A 16,544-nucleotide genomic window follows, 5' to 3' on the forward strand; every position below is an offset into this window, starting at 1 on the left:
TTTGGTTTATTTAAGTTTGTTTTGGAAGGTTGATGAGCAAGACTTGTGAGATATACCGTGTTCCTCCCTTAGCACTGTGGATGTATTGTTCTGGTGTGTGTGTGTGTGTGTGGGGTGGTCCACATTCGTAAGCCATAGCAACACGTTTTTTTATGGTTTTGTGTTTCACAACTGATGTCTAAACTGAGCACACTTCCATCTGGTGTGGGAGGACATCTAACCTTGATTCACCTTGCGCCTCTGATATCAGATACGGATGGATTTCTCATGCTTTGATTTTACTGGGTAGTGCTTTTTGAGGAATCCTTCATCAGACAAGAATCTGAGGTCAAGTTTATTCTACCTTGAAACAATAGCATCTATTCCTATAATAGAGCGAATAGAAAGTACATTATTATTATTAGAAGATCAGAGATAAGTACAAAGTACATAGTTCAACAGTATTTCAGTGGTCAGATTCAAGTAACAGTCTGTATAAAATGGCCACAGTGCTAAGTAACCACATCTCAACTACCAGGCAAGGTGAACAATAATCACATTTTAGCTACAGAGCAACAACAACTTCTCAGCTAGAATAGTGCAGCAAAATCAAAAGTTATATAATCGGGGCAACATCAAACAATAATCTTGTTTTCAAGTTATTTTATTGTCATTGTTCTATACTGAAATGTTTGCTTCTAAGGCTCCAAAGGGGCTAAGGCTGCACCCACAGCTGCATCACCTCAAGATTGGACAATTCCAGCTGATTAACAGCCCCACTTCCCTGTTATCACAGCCAGTCTGATTCCACCCTGTCTCTCTAGACATTATGTTTTTGTCCAGTGTTAAGGAGCTGGATTAGGGTAGGCATGGCTGACTTTAATTTAGAACCAGTGCCACACTGTTTGAAATCAAACATGAGCGTGATACAGGTGTTTTTTTCCTGGACTCCCTAGAAACCTCAAACATTCAAAACAATGATAACAACAAAATGATCACCCTCACAGCACACAGGTCTGTGTGCTGACTAGCTAGGTTCCAAAACTTTCCTTTTTCCTGCGTGTATCTGCAAATCCAGGGAGTCTAGCTAGTAATCAGAACCAGTACCAGTTTGATTCCCGGCTGTGCCAAATGATGTTGTGTCCTTGGGCAAAGCACTTCACCCTACTTACCTCGGGTGAATGTCCCTGTACTTACTGTAAGTCGCTCTGGATAAGAGTGTGTGCTAAATGACTAAATGTAAATGTGCTTGCTGTTGAATGTATGTGGCTGTCAGCCACAGGTGTGTCTGTGTCTATCCGATCTGTGTGATCAGTGTCACTGCCAGTCTGTAGTTCGTGTTTACCTCTCTTTGTTTTGTAGCAACCAAGGAAGCTGTAGGTGTGAACGTTGAGTAAAACCTGCTTAAGGAAACTGTTGAGTAATGAGAGGATGTCTGAATGCTTGAAAGTCTTTGCTGATATTTTTGTTGTTGTTGGGCACTGGAGGGATAGGCCTGTCATCATCTGTCCCTTTTGTCCCAGATTCTATTTGACAAAATACGTACATTGGTAGGTATGGTGTGTTTTCTGAGAATGTGTTCAGGACCTTGCCTCTGGAACCTCCACCAGAGGGCAGTGCAGACACTAAGGCTGCTGTCTGTGTATGTGTGTTTCAACTATGCATCTAATATCATTTCTAGACCTCCAATTAAAGGCTGCGGTGTCCCCAATGCCGAAGCGAAGGGGATGTTCTGTTCACGTCTGTGGACCTGTCTGTCCCTGGCAGGAAGGTGGAGTGAAGAGGGCGCATCAGGTGACTCACTCGCTCCTGTCTCACAGAAAGAGAGTGTGTGTGTGTCACACCTTTACAGCTGCTCTGAGTAACTGAGGGCCTACAGGAAAAGCAGGTTCAGCCATGTTTTGTTGTGGGGTTTTTTGTGCAGCCACACACAAAGACCAGAATAGTGAGAGCTTGGTCATCCACTTGTCTCCCTTGCTCTAGGTGACTTAAAAAGAAGGACGACATGGCTGCAATGTCTGGGACTTCAAGCAGCCTATTTTATTGAAAGGCAGCTGTATAAGTGATCGATACCGGACTCAGATTCAGAGGGTCGCTAGCGCATGATCATTTGAACCGTTTAGAAAACAGTCCAAATGAACAAGGTGCTAGTTCCAGGCTGTGTGTCTGCCAGCTGTTTTCTGACCATCTGGATGTTTTCCTCCCTGTCGCGACACATTTACACATGCGTTTAGCCTCCTTCACATCTCAACGTTGTGAGGGCGAATTGGAGCATCCCCATTGGTTCTAACCGTTTCCTCCAACACACACACAGCAGGTCACTGAAAAAGTTTTACAACACTTCCAACTTCGCACTGTGGTACGTTACCCAGTCCTTCACGGTCGAACACCTCCTGTTCAGCAGTCCATTTGCATGGCAGGTATTTCAGCCTGGCTCTTAGTGGATATCCACAGATGTGGACATTTAGAAATCTCTGCTCGGCTTCACTTATTTAGGTCCTGCACAAAACTTCTGACTTAGTTGGTCTGAAAGAAGACCTCACCATGAGACACAAGGGATTATCTTTTGAGTACTCTTACCGAAGTTTGAGTTTCTTTTCTATCCGGTTGTAAAGTTGCCTTGCCAGCAACACTGTTGTACTCTAAAACCATCTTCACAGCCCAAGCCTCCTTTGACCCTAGCTTACCTTCCTGTACACTCTCCCTCTGTAATATACAGGTTTCAGTGCTGGCAGTGTCTGATGTGGGGGATAGAGAGTTGGGAGTTGAGTGTGCTCCTGTCATTGATGTTATAATTGTGTGCCCCCTCCCCCCCTCTGATTTAACTCTGGTCCTTCAGAATACTTTTGAAGTTTACTGGAAGTGAGACCAAAACAGAATGTTTACAGTTGCAGCAATCACCAACTCCTTCAATACACTCCTTAGTAAAGTGATCCTTTTCTCAACCCCCCTTTCCCATTCATAGTGGGAGGACCGTAGTCGGGAAGCCCATCCCAGTCCTGACTCTCAGTACTTAAGCCCTCCCTCCCTGCCCCAGCCTCAGACCAACGCTTACAGAGTATGAGTGTGTGTGTGTGTATGTACAAAGACCTTCTCCCAAAACAGAAGAAGAAGAGGGGCGTTTTTTTACAAGCATTTCCATGTGGAATATTCTTAACTGACCGTCGGGATTAGGTGGATCGTTTTTTGTTTTCCTACAAAGCTATGGTGGCTTACGATGAACTGGGTAGCTTGGTGCCCACTAAACGGACTTTACAAGTGATAGACTACCAGAACCAAGCCAACAAAGAGTCAGAGGTGAGATATTCCAGGGTAGATGAAGAACAAATTAATTGTTTGTTGTTTGTGCTTGCTTTAGTGTTACTTATTGTCATTCGGACAGAAACGTGTTGCTTTTTTGTCCTGAATCATATCTGAGTCAATCAGCACCTAGCCCTTTTCTTATCTCTCCCCAACCCTGCTTAGTATAGCTCTGTGTGGGTGGGTGTGTGTGTGTGTGCATACGTTCTGAAACTGTGAATGTGAGATTAAGCGCTGTACCTTGTTCAGTCTGTTTTCAGAATGCTATGTTTCTGATACTGACTCCAGATAACTCCAGTTATATGGCTTCCTTCCACCTGGGCAGCGAGGAGATTGGTTTCCCTTGGGTTTTGCATATTCCTTGTCTGATTGGAGTTACCTAAGCAGGTACTTCTGCTTAGAGGGAGGGGGTGTAAGTATCCCCTATCTATTTGGATCAAAGTATTTGTGTCAGACATGGAAAGGGTATTACCTTAGAATTGTAGTTGCCATTGGGCGTATCATTATGTATGTGTGGTTGGTGTAGGTCGTACAGGCCCTCAGCAGGGTGCTCAGGTGAAGAGGTTCCAGGTGTGATTGCTTCCATGGCCGGCTGAAAGCATTCCTCCAGTCCAGGCTTAATTATACCACTTTTCCACCAACGCATTTTGAGTGCCAGTTCGGAGCCGGTGCCTAATCGCGAACCAGTTATTTCTCTTTCGACAGACTGGGAACCGGAAAAGTGGTTCGTACGTGGTTTGCAACGAGCACCACTTCGGAGCTGGTCTAGTTTAAGAACCAATAAAGAACCGCTTGGGGCGGGGTTACCGTGACCAACAAAACGCTTTGGCCGCCATTGCTCTAAGTTTTTACAATTCATATTACAGCTAAACGGTACTTGTAAATCAGAATCTGAATGAAAATGTATCGAGAAGTGGGCAGTGTAGTTGCTGAAAATGTGCTTATTTTATTGATGAAACTGCTAATTTGTAAATTTGCTCCGACTTTTATTATTCTCGATTGTAATCTCTTTCTATACAAATGGCGAGTTGAACAAACACGTCGGATGCGCCGTGTTTGGATGCCGATGTAGGTTCGCAAAACCATGAGCAACAACAGCAACGAAATGTCCGCCATTGTTGATGTTGTGTTTGGCGCTACCGCGCTAGCCTTGCTAGGAAATATGAGACGTATACAGTGACGTAATGACGTGGCTCTGTGGTGGCTCTCGCCCGTGGAAAAGCAAACCGGTTCTTTAGTTGGCTCCGCTTTTGAACCAGCTCCGAAATGGCTCTAGCACCAGCTCCGAGCTAGCTCCCGGTTCACTTTGGTGGAAAGGGGGTATTAGAGGGGCACAGGGAAGGGGAGGGGAGTGAAACCAAACCCAGGTGTGTTGCCTGACCTCCTCCTGTGTGAGCTGGAGGTAGTTCTTACTGACTGGCTGGCTGGCTGACCGTCTGCAGAACTCAGTTCTCTACAGACTGCATTCTTCCTTCCATTCTGTGGCTGTTGTGGTTGTGTTTTGGAAGAGGGTTCTTCAGTTGACCTGTAAAAGGAAGGTTGAATGTTTCATGAAACAAGGCTAACCACAGATTTTTTTTCATTAAGTTAGAACAACAACAAGAAAAGTATTTATATGACTGATACAAATAATCGGAACTATGGAACCACATATAAATTATATACTCAACTGACTTTTTAAAGTCTGTCAATGTTGTGTGTTTGTTCTTTCTTAAAATTCCAGTCACAGTTGAGTGGTGACCTCAGTTCTTTTGTCTGAGCTCAGACTAAATAGTAGTGTTCCCCTCCCAGCCATATCTGCAGGGCTGGGACTGAAGCACACACACGCACCCCCCTGCACAGTGGTACATTAAAGGGAGAGCAAGGGCTTAGGAAAGGTATCTTTCGGGGGCCTTGTTTTGGGAGAGATGAGAGGCTGGAGTACCATATCATAAGCACCAACGCTGAATCCTGGCTGGTTTCTTGGAGAGAGCTGGACCTTGTCTTCTGGGAGCTCAGTACAGTCAGTTTGCCAAGATTAGAGTCCTCTGTCTGTTATTATCAGTGACTTATGCACTTTGTAAAGCTCTCTCTTGTAAGTCGCTTTGGATAAAAGCGTCTGCTAAATGAATACATGTAAATATACAGTAGGCTAGGCTAGTGTCGTAGGGGTGAACTAACCAGTGAACTAGAAAAAATTAATGTAAAATATATATGAAAATGAGCTTCCCCTATTTGAAAGACCAGCAGCCGTCTGCGCTTATTCAAACTCATGTCGTTGCGCGTATTGAGAACTTTGATCGCTATTTTTCAACAGAGAGGTATACCATTCTGAATGATAAAAGTAGGATGCAAAATCCCTTCGAATTTGAGAGTCCTGATAGGCCTACTTTGCTTGAGTTGACGCCTAGTCCTGCAGAAGAAACCGAGTTTTTGCAGCTCAGCTGCGATCGCACTGACCCTATGGATCTGTGACCTTATCGTCATTCTGGATGAGCATTTCGTCAGAATATCCTGTCCTCAGTAGGGCCAGTATTTCTATGCCTATTCCTTTCACTACCACGTACATGTGCGAATTTGGATTTTCTGTGTTCACAAAAATCAAGACAAAGCACAAAAACAGACTGAATGCTGCGCCTGATATGCCTGTTGCGCTCTCCTCCTGCACCCCGGACTGGAACGCGCTACAAAAACACAGACAGGCCTATGTTGAAATGGTACAACATGTTTTCTATAATTTGTAATCTTTTTGTAATTATTACATATTTTGTTCCAATATTTCTGGTTCAATTGAATGTTGAAAATAAGAAGAAATGGGCTATATATAATTTTTTTAAAGCCTATATTTAATGTCCAATTAGGCACTTGGATAACTTCTTTAAATATTGCTGGTTCAATTATTCAGCGAGAAGTGATCACTCTCACTGAGATAGCTTATTAACAATGGCAGTAGGCCTACAAGTTCTGAAATAACAATAAAATAACAATAGAATATCCTTATTATTGTTCAATAATGGTCAAATCCACCTTAATTTTGTGATTTACGAATAATATCTATTGGCTTGGGTCGCGAAGGCTTGTGACTTTTAAAATATGGGTCCCCAGAAAAAAAGTTTGGGAAACACTGGTTTAAAGCATTTGTTTCCCTCTCTCTCTTAACCTAGAGCCCCAGAGCAGAGGTCTACTCAGTTTTAAACCGGTTCAGTGTTTCGGATTTCTCCTCTCACGGCGATGTAAACTGGGCCATCAGTCCAAATCGGTTGGTTGCGCTTCGTTTGTTGGCTCGGCTAAGAGCCGGGGCCAGCAAGTTTTTCTGGGCTCGTCCGGTGATTGCTGGCAGATGTCAGGAGAAAGACAGACGACACGTCGGGCCGTAACCTAACCACGGCTGCAGTAGTCGCCACGCCAGCCCTCAGACCTGTAGGTCGCTAGGCGTATCTGTCTCACAGCTGTGTCTGTCTGTTGCCCAGACCGGGACCCTGAATTTCGCTGAGATTTGGTGAGCCAAGGTAAAAAAGAAAAAGGTACAAAAAAGAAAAAAGGCCAGAGTTAGGAGAAAACGAGTCCATGGGCCTTTAAGAAACATTAATGTCAAGTTTTATGAGATATATTTTTCCCTACCCACCTGAAACATCACCTCAGAAGAAGATAATTACAGCTGTGGCCTTCTCATCCTACCATGTGTTTTGTTTGAGAGGGGGAACAAGATATCACATTTTTCTGAAATCGTTACCTCAGGTCTGTGAGTCTTTGATGCCTTCGCCGGTTTGGGCTTTTGGCTTTGAGCCAGGCCTGGGGGATTGAGGGGAAGGGGGTGGATGGTGTGTACCTGGCCCAGGTGTGGTGCTGCTCTCACGCAAAGTCTGCAGGGGCCTGTTCCAATTCAAACAAGGGGGGGGAGGGGGCAAGGCGGGGTTTGTCATCACAGCCAGGCCATGGATGTTTACCGTCGTCAGGCCATAATGCTGACTAGGTTTGTGTGTGATAGACTGTTGGACAGCTGAGTGCGTGGTCATTCCTGTTATGCTTCTTGACTCCCCTTCTCCAGCCCAGCAGCAGTCAGGGGGAGAGAGAGAGGAAGGGCCTTTGTGCTCTCCTAGCCAACTCACACACTTACACTCTCACGCACACCCTGATCCTTGTCAAGAAAGACCTCCCTGAAAGCAGCTCAAGACTTGGCGTTAAGGTCATGTAACCTCAGTTCATGGCAGAGAACCTTTTGGGAATGCGCTCAGGTTTAGCCTACTGTAGCTTCAACCAGTGCCACAAAGTAGTTTCTGATCAACTTTTGAAATCTTTCTATTGCTCTCTCTCTCTTGTCCTTGCTCGTCCTCCAGGAACCCAGCAACAAGCGCGTCCGTCCTCTTGGCAGGGTGACGTCGCTAGCCAACCTCATCTCTCCAGTCAGGAATGGGGCCGTCCGGCGCTTCGGCCAAACTATCCAGGTTAGGCCCCCTAACCCCCCCCGTCAAATCCTCTCCCGTCCCTAGCCGGCCCCCCTCCACCCACACACACACCCATCTGAGAAGCTACTCAACCACCCCCTAAACGTAAACGTTAACGAATCATCCCTTCCCTTTTTTGTATATTTTTTTCCCCCCATTTTATTTGGGGACCATGCGCAGTCCATATCCTTCCGGGGCGATGGCAAGTCGCCGGGCGGACCCCAGAAGGTGTGCTGCAAGGCTGCGGTGGCACCCACCCCTCCCAAGAGGAGGAACAGCACCCTCTGGTCTGAGAGCCTGGACGTCCACCAGAAGGGAACCTTTTCCACCAAGGAGATCAAGAGACAGGAGGTGAGGTCCACCACGACTTTCACCCTAACGCGCCATTCACTTTGTCTCGCTAAGATAAGCGAAAAATTGCCTTTAATGGGTTTCAAACTCAGACACATTCATTATATCCTAGCTAGCGAGAGGTGAGAGGAACACCAGAAGGATTTCTTGCCTCCAGCTCCTTGTTAGTTCTCCCCCCCTTCCCTCTCTCTCTCTCTCTCTCTCTCGTTTCTCTTCATCTGTTTGTTTTACACTCAGCCTCAGTATTTGTACCCAGTTAGGGGGGGGGGGGCAAAAAGCCTTCATGACCTATTGTGCCCCAACATGTCCAGACAGTGTGAGCTAACATGGACCGGTAAGGTGTGACGCACTAACAACCACCCCCCAGTACTCCCCCCACACTCCAGCAGACATCTCAACCAACTGACAGAAACCCAACACTGGACCCAGTATGAGAGCACAGAAGGATAGAGGGAGAAAGAGATTTGGAGGTTGAGCTGTGTCAGTTAGCTCGGACGCATCCAATTAGTTTAATTTTACACTGGATGTTAGAAATATACATCCAGTTTTTAAATATGCCTTTCAACCCCCATCCCCGCTCCCCAGGCCATATTTGAGCTGTCTCGAGGAGAACAGGACCTTATCGAAGACCTCCAGCTAGCACGCAAGGTTCGTACTCTTTTTCTGTCCTCCACCCCCTCCTCGCTGTGCTGCACTCGGCCTCCTCCCCCTCATTCTCCTCGTAAACAAAGGAGAAAAGCCTTCAACTGACCTCTGCGATCGTCACCCCCCCCCCCCCCCAGGCGTACCATGATCCTATGCTGAAGCTGTCCATAATGTCCGAGGTAGAACTCGGCCACCTGTTTGGCGATCTGGACGCCTACATCCCCCTCCACGAGGAGCTGCTGGCCCAGCTTGCTAAGGCCACAGGCCTAGACGGCACCGTGGGACATATAGGGCACATCGTCCTCAACTGGGTAGGTGCCCATGAAGCAGATCTCATTAAGGCTCTCCCTGTGTCCAGTAGTATTGTTCTTGTTTTTTGTTCGTTTTTTTTTTTTTTTACCATTTTAGTTGTTTTTGTTTTTCAAGTTGCCGAGGCTGAATGCCTACAGGGACTACTGCAGCAACCAGCTAGCAGCCAAGGCCCTACTGGACCAGAAGAAGCAGGATGCCCGTGTACAGGACTTCCTGCAGCGCTGCCTGGAGTCTCCTTTCAGCAGGAAGCTGGACCTGTGGAGCTTCCTGGACATCCCCCGCTCTCGCCTTGTCAAGTACCCCCTTCTCCTACGAGAGATCTTGCGACACACGCCGCCTGAACACCCCGACACAGCCAGCCTGGAAGAAGCGGTACGACCACGAGAGGCACACGCGCGCTTGCTCATACACACACACTAGCCAGGGTTCGTACGGTCATGGAAAACCATGGAATTTTTAAATGGTTGTTTCCAGGCCTGGAAAAGTGCTTGAAAAAAATTAAATCCCAAAAGTTTTGGAAAAGTCATGGAAAGTTGTTATAATCATATTTTCATGTTGTTAATTTACGCTGAGTTTTAAATAATTCACATGCGTTTAAAAGAAATACGTTCAAAATATAAGCAGGCATACACTCTCATACTAACTGAAAAGTTAGATGGCCATAACAGTAACTCAGAGAAGCGCGAGGGATAATTCAAAATGCCAGGAAAGTGTAGCTTTAACGATGCTTGGCTACAAATGGAAAGATACATTAAACAGACAAAGACCCAGGACGAGCAAAATGCCGGTTGTGTGGTGGAAAATCATTCGACATTTCAAACATGGGAGAGGCGGCATTAACTAGCCATTCCAAAGGTAGCAAACATCAGAGCGCTGCTGCTAGCAAAGCTACAGCAGCACCCATCACCGGCTTTCTCACCACAGCGAGGTCCACTGCTACGCCTACTAGCAGCAGGGGTCGATAACCGATGCTGTGACAAAAAATGAAGTCCTAACTGCGGAGGTAATGTGGGCTGAAGGGGCTTATAGAGGGTTTTCACCGACGCGACATCAGACCGGAAGTCGCCATCTTGGAGGCACTCCGCATCACAACAAAGCACTGGCACTGAAGTATATCCCGAACGTCGTCAAGGAAAATTTTGAATTATTGCCGTGTTTCAGGTTGTACAAATAGGACAGATCGTGAAAAACATTTACTATATTATCGACATCCAAAAGTTATTAAAAACCAGGGAAAGGAATGCCAGAGATTGTCAGAGGAAAGGAGGCGCTTGTGGTTGGCAAAGCTCAACCAAGATCTACGAGGGAAAAATCTGGACAACATACGAATTTGTTCGGCACATTTCTTGTCAGGTATTGTGAAATGTTTATTTCAGCGGCTCAAAACTAATTTTCTATTGTACTGATAATATTTTTTATAGTGAATAGTAATATTTTTTATAGTAAATAGTAAAAACAATTAGGCCTACTGCTTTTACTGTTTTTACTGTGCGCTTATTTTACTGTAAGCTGACGTTGACATAATATAATTCATATCAAACTACTGCATGTGTATGGGTTCGGCGAGAAAACCAGGTAGTTGACAATATCCAGATATCCAACTGAAGGCAGAATAACCGGGTCGTCGCGGATTCAAGTAGATGGAGCTAACTGGTAGGGATCTGCACCGCCAATAAATCCAATTTTCTCAACATATCGACGGTTTTCTTGCGGTCCAAGGCCTTCCCTGTATGCCTTTGGATCTCTGACACGTTTTGGTGACCTTTTCGGTCGTTTAGACATGGCTACAGTTGTACTAAAGAGTGTAGAATTTACGTTATTTTCGTTGTACTCCGTTGAGTTGTTTACATCGAGTGCCTCCAAGATGGCCGCGCATCCGGGTTACTGCCCAGAATGTGACGTCCGTGAAAACCCTCTATTTTCCTGACTATGACCGGCGTTCTATACATTATGCCGCTTATTACACGGCTACTTGCCAAAAAAACAACTTAACACAATGTCTCTTTTTACAATTTATTTGTTACCGTTCGTAGTGTTGATCAGCAGAAAAATAGTTTGACGTTGAACTTCATAGACGTTGAACATTCTTTAGGCTTCAAATCAGCTGACGTCGCTAAGCAACTGAGTACGCTGGGGTTGAAAAGTTACCGGACTGCTTGCGGAGTGCTACAAAAGATGTGAATCTGAGGCAAAAAGGCCACTTCCATTGACAGCGGTCAAATATGCATAGCAAAGTTCAAATGTAAAAAAATTGTTCACCGAAGAACGTTGGGAAGCCCCATTTAGGTGAATGGAGCATTCTACAGTATTACGAACAGCCGTGTAATACAACTTTTTAACGTATACACCAAGATTTCACAAAAAGTTTGGTCCTGGAAATTTGGTTTAAAGTCATAGAAAAGGCATGGAAAAGTCATGAAAATCCGTTGGTCAAAATGTGTATGAACCCTGACTAGCTCATCCACACGCACACACCTCAGGTATTTTAACAGGCATTCCTATAACCTTGTTTTTGTTGTACGTGTCCAGATCTCCGTCATCCAGGGCGTGCTGTCTGACATCAACACCAAGAAGGGTGAGTCAGAGTGCAAGTATTACATCGACAAGATGGAGTACCTGGACGAGAGGCAGAGGGACCCACACATTGACCAGTGCAAGAGCCTGCTGTGTCACGGCGAGCTGCGCAACAAGAGCGGAACGGTGAGCGGTCTGACACACACACGTGCGCATCCTCAGACTCCATAGTAGCCCCAAGTTGTTCTCTGTCCGTCAGCCGATGCCTTTTTTTAACACACTCACGTTATCAATTACTCAAACTCTACCACTCAACCGCACGGGAATCCGCTACAATGACAATCTTAAAAGTCTGTTAAGAATGCAAGTGACTATTCCTGAGATTAAACTACTTTCAGCGCTGCGGTTGTTTTTAACAGTTTATATATTTATCTCCTTCCAGAAGCTGCACGTGTTCCTGTTCACCCAGCTCCTGGTCCTCACAAGGCCCGTCACACGCAATGAGCGCCACTGCTTTCAGGTGTACCGGCAGCCCATCCCGGTACAGGACCTGGTTCTGGAGGACCTTCAGGACGGAGATGTGAGGATGGGTGGCTCGTTCCGAGGAGCGTTCAGCAACGCCGACAAAGGTAACGCCCAAACACCCCCTCTTCAAGTCCTGTTCCATAAAAATACATTATTGATCAGGTGAATAACTGAATCATTCATTTAACTGAATTCATGCTCCTGTTGGATAATTGGGGGTTGATGTTCCTAGACGTTTTTTGACTGTGTTCATTCTCCATCTCCTTTCCCAGCCAAGAACATTTTCCGCGTGCGTTTCCAGGACCCAGCCCAGGGCCAGTCCCACACACTGCAGGTCAATGACGTCTTCCACAAGCAGCAGTGGCTCAACTGCCTCCGCAGCGCCATCTCCGTCCACGGGCCCCACCTTCCCGCCACCCAGCCCGCCTCACCCCTCCCCTCTGCCGCGGGGGCGAACACGCGCCTCCTGCAACGCCGCTCCTCTTCCCTCTCCGCTGTCATCTACATGGAGGGGACTGACGAGAACTGCCCTCTGACATCTGCATCCGCCCCCAGCTCACCCTGCAGGAACAACAGCCCAAGCCCCGCCTCTACCCCCTCACCACACTCCTCCCGCTCCTCCTCCTCATCACCAACAATGCCACTTACTTCACCCCTGCCACACAAAACCAAAAAAGACAAGAGGTCTCTCTGCTCCCTAGGGAAGAGGAAAGAGACTATGGTGTAGGAGGAGGATGAAGGGAGAAAATTGACTCCTGTGGACATTTTCTTTGTAGATACTGGCGGGGGGGGGGAAGGGATCCTCACAGGACATCACTGGGGTATTTATACGTTTTGTGTGTTGTATTATTATTATTACAGCAGTGTTCTGTTTTACTGTCCTCATTGGCAGCTAGTTTACTTCACCCCCCTCCATCCCTCCCCTGTTTGTTTCAGTCCACAGTGGCTGTATGCATACCTGGGTAATGCAGTATTCCGGAGAGCATGGCTTCTGGTTGTAGTTTTACCATTACAATGAGCAAGCATACACGGTCACCCATGAATCTGTGTAAAAGTTGTGCGTCAATTTCTGTTTACTGCTCCTTTGGGAATGGGTAAGCATTAATATATAACAAAAAGTTGTACTTTTTTTATCATTTGAATCTTTCTGCAGCTCTATTTTATTTTAATACAGCACTGTTGTTAGCCCTAGCCAAAGTTATTTAAACCTTTTTTGGGAATATGGAGGTGGAAAAAAGGATGAGCACCCACAAAAGACAATATGGATTTGAACACTGAACACCATCGCTTAAAAAAAAAGTATTGTTGGTTGCTCTACTGGAGGACAAGTATTAGTTTTTGTACATTGCTTTAATGACATGATGTTACTATGATCCAGTCACCTTGTTGCAATGACAGGCAGTTGAAGGAAGTCATGTAAATCCAATCAAATTGCATATGATTTTCATTTACTTTTGAAATATTAGTCAAATATTTATCGCTGCACTAAAGGTAGCGTTGTCATGTTAAATGACGTCCAAAGTAACTATAGAGAAAGGTATTTTGTTTTACTCAGTCTTCAGCAAAAAACAACAGTAACCCAAAAATTACTGAGCCATAGTAATTTAAAAGCGGACTCTTCCAAATTAAATAGATCACTTTTCAATGTAGCATCTTGGAGCTAATGGGATAGACACTGTTGGCTGCAACAAACAATGACATATACTTGTCTGAAAGGATTTGGTTTGTAGGTGAGACAGTGTTAGACAAAAAAGTTATAAATATGTTGAAGGACTAGAGAATGTCTGCAGAAAGCAGGAGGGGAGAAGATGGAAACGTAGGATTTTGAAGAAACTGAGAAGTTGGATGTTTGGTGCGTAACTCCACAATGATAGCTCTCTGACAGAGCTGAGTGGTTCCTTGCTCAAAATGGATGTTTTAAGGCACTGGTGAAAAGCCATTGAGTATAAAGAAGGATATTGTAAGTAATGGAGGGAGAGAGAGAGAGAGAAGGTATGAGAAAGTAATGAAAAAAAGGATGTGTGCAAGATGTGTACGAAAGAAATAACAAGAGGGCGAAGGATGGAAAGACATTACTGCAAATGTCTATAGGACTGCCATAGCAGGTATGTAAGTATTTGCGGTGTAAATCAATGATTATAGAACAATAAAGATCTATGTAAGATTTGCATCGTAACTTGAGTTTCTTGGAATTTTGTACTCCTTGATCTAGAGTAAGCAAGTCACTCAAGGACATCCTGTTTACTGGATGGAGAGTAGTAGGAGAGTATTACTCTTGCCATCTTCGCTAGAAGATCATCTTTCATCTTTAATCTTGATCTTTCATCAAGATCAAGATTCATCTTTAGCTCTATTATCATTTACAGAGAACCTTGGCAGTAGTCAATATGTTTCGAAATGGGGAAATAACTACATCCCCTTACAAAAAAGAAGTATATTAAAGTATACTATAAGTACACTAAAATATGGATAGTATACTTTTAGTTCACCTTTTATATACTTTTAAGAAGTATGCTTAGAAAAGTATACTTACTCCACTAACGACTCCCGCCTGGTGAACGACCTGAATGAGTTCTACTGTAGATTTGAAAGACAATTGGACAGTCCTGAACAACCCCTTTCCACCCGTGAGGCCTCCCCCCTCCCCCCCTCTACAGTGACGACCCTCTCCATTCAGGAGAGAGAAGTGAACAAACTGTTCAAGAATCAGAACCCCCGCAAAGCAGCTGGGCCAGACTCTGTCTCTCCAACCACCCTCAAGAACTGCGCTGACCAGCTGTCTCCGGTGTTAACCTACATCTTCAACACCTCCCTGGAGACATGCCATGTGCCAGCCTGTCTCAAATCCTCCACCATCATTCCTGTGCCCAAAAAGCCCAGGCCAAGTGGACATAATGACTACAGACCCGTCGCCCTGACCTCTGTGGTAATGAAGTCTTTTGAGCGCCTGGTGCTGGCACACCTTAAATCCATCACAGACCCTCTACTGGACCCCCTGCAGTTTGCCTACAGAGCCAACAGGTCTGTGGACAATGCAGTTAATATGGCCCTCCACTTCACCCTACAGCACCTGGACTCCCCAGCATCCTACGCCAGGATCCTGTTTGTGGACTTCAGCTCTGCCTTTAATACCATCATCCCCGCCCTGCTTCAGGACAAGCTCTCCCAGCTTAACGTGCCTGATTCCACTTGCAGGTGGATCACAGACTTCCTGTCTGACAGGAAGCAGTGCGTAAAGCTGGGAACACAGGCCTCTGATTCCCGGTCCGTAAGCACCGGATCTCCCCAGGGCTGCGTCCTTTCTCCTCTGCTCTTCTCCCTGTACACCAACAGCTGCACCTCCAGTCATCCGTCCGTCAAACTCCTGAAGTTTGCGGACGACACCACCCTCATTGGGCTCATCTCTGGTGGAGACAAGTCTGATTATAGGTGGGAAGCGGACAACCTGGTGACCTGGTGCAGCCAGAACAACCTAGAGCTCAATGCTCTCAAGACAGTGGAGATGGTTGTGGACTTCAGGAAGAACACAGCCCCACTCACCCCTATCACCCTGTGTGACTCCCCAGTCAACACTGTGGAGTACTTCTGCTTCCTGGGCACTATCCTCTCCCAGGACCTCAAGTGGGAACTGAACATCAGCTCCCTCACCAAGAAAGCACAACAGAGGATGCACTTCCTGCGGCAGCTGAAGAAATTCAACCTGCCAAAGTCAATGATGGTGCACTTCTACACAACCATCATTGAGTCCATCCTCACCTCCTCCATAACCATCTGGTACGCTGCTGCCACTGCCAAGGACAAGAGCAGGCTGCAGCGTATCATCCGCTCTGCGGAGATGGTGATTGGCTGCAATCTGCATTCCCTCGAGGACCTGCAGACCTCGAGGACCCTGAGGCGAACAAGGAAGATTGTGGCCGACTCCTCCCACCCTGGACACTCCCTGTTTCAGTCACTCCCCTCCGGCAGAAGGCTGCGGTCCATCACATAGTTTCTTCCCTTCCGCTGTTGGCCTCCTCAAGAAGGCCAAGAGTTCACACGGACTTAATGACTTCATGTCTTAAAACAATTGCATTTGCACTACTTCACAATTTGTTTAATATTTGTATTTTATGTTGTATTTTATACCGTTTTATTTTATGGCAACTTATATTTTATTTTATTGTATATTTTATTTTAATTGTATTCCACCCAGTATTGCTAGTGTATGTATCCTTAGTATAGTTAGACCATATATCTAAATTTAAGATTCCTATATGGTTATTGTATGCACCTTCCTGCCAAAGCAAATTCCTTGTCTGTGCAAACTTTCATGGCGAATAAATCCCTTCTGATTCTGAAAAATAGTTCACTTTTGATATACTTTTAAGTATGCTTTGAAAATAGTTCACTTTTGATATACTTTTAAGAAGTATACTTAGAAAATAGTTCACTATTCTGGACTAGGATGTACGTTTTCTATTACTATACAGCAAAATCTGTCAAAATACTTTAAAA

At 45.5% G+C, this 16,544-nt stretch overlaps 1 protein-coding gene across 1 annotated transcript; it reads left to right on the forward strand.

Annotated features, from left to right (window-relative positions):
* The first annotated feature begins 3,029 nt into the window (after nucleotides 1-3,029).
* On the forward strand, nucleotides 3,030-14,042 carry net1 (neuroepithelial cell transforming 1). The gene is made up of 9 exons (XM_047022950.1): nucleotides 3,030-3,276; nucleotides 7,596-7,703; nucleotides 7,884-8,054; nucleotides 8,640-8,702; nucleotides 8,837-9,010; nucleotides 9,126-9,383; nucleotides 11,541-11,711; nucleotides 11,968-12,154; nucleotides 12,323-14,042. Exons 1-9 carry the CDS (start codon nucleotides 3,184-3,186, stop codon nucleotides 12,775-12,777), a joined length of 1,680 nt encoding a protein of 559 aa, XP_046878906.1. The 5' UTR covers nucleotides 3,030-3,183; the 3' UTR covers nucleotides 12,778-14,042.
* The last annotated feature ends 2,502 nt before the right edge of the window (nucleotides 14,043-16,544 follow it).

This window comes from Hypomesus transpacificus, chromosome 7 (genome assembly GCF_021917145.1).
Source record: "Hypomesus transpacificus isolate Combined female chromosome 7, fHypTra1, whole genome shotgun sequence".
NCBI classification, from domain to species: domain Eukaryota; kingdom Metazoa; phylum Chordata; class Actinopteri; order Osmeriformes; family Osmeridae; genus Hypomesus; species Hypomesus transpacificus.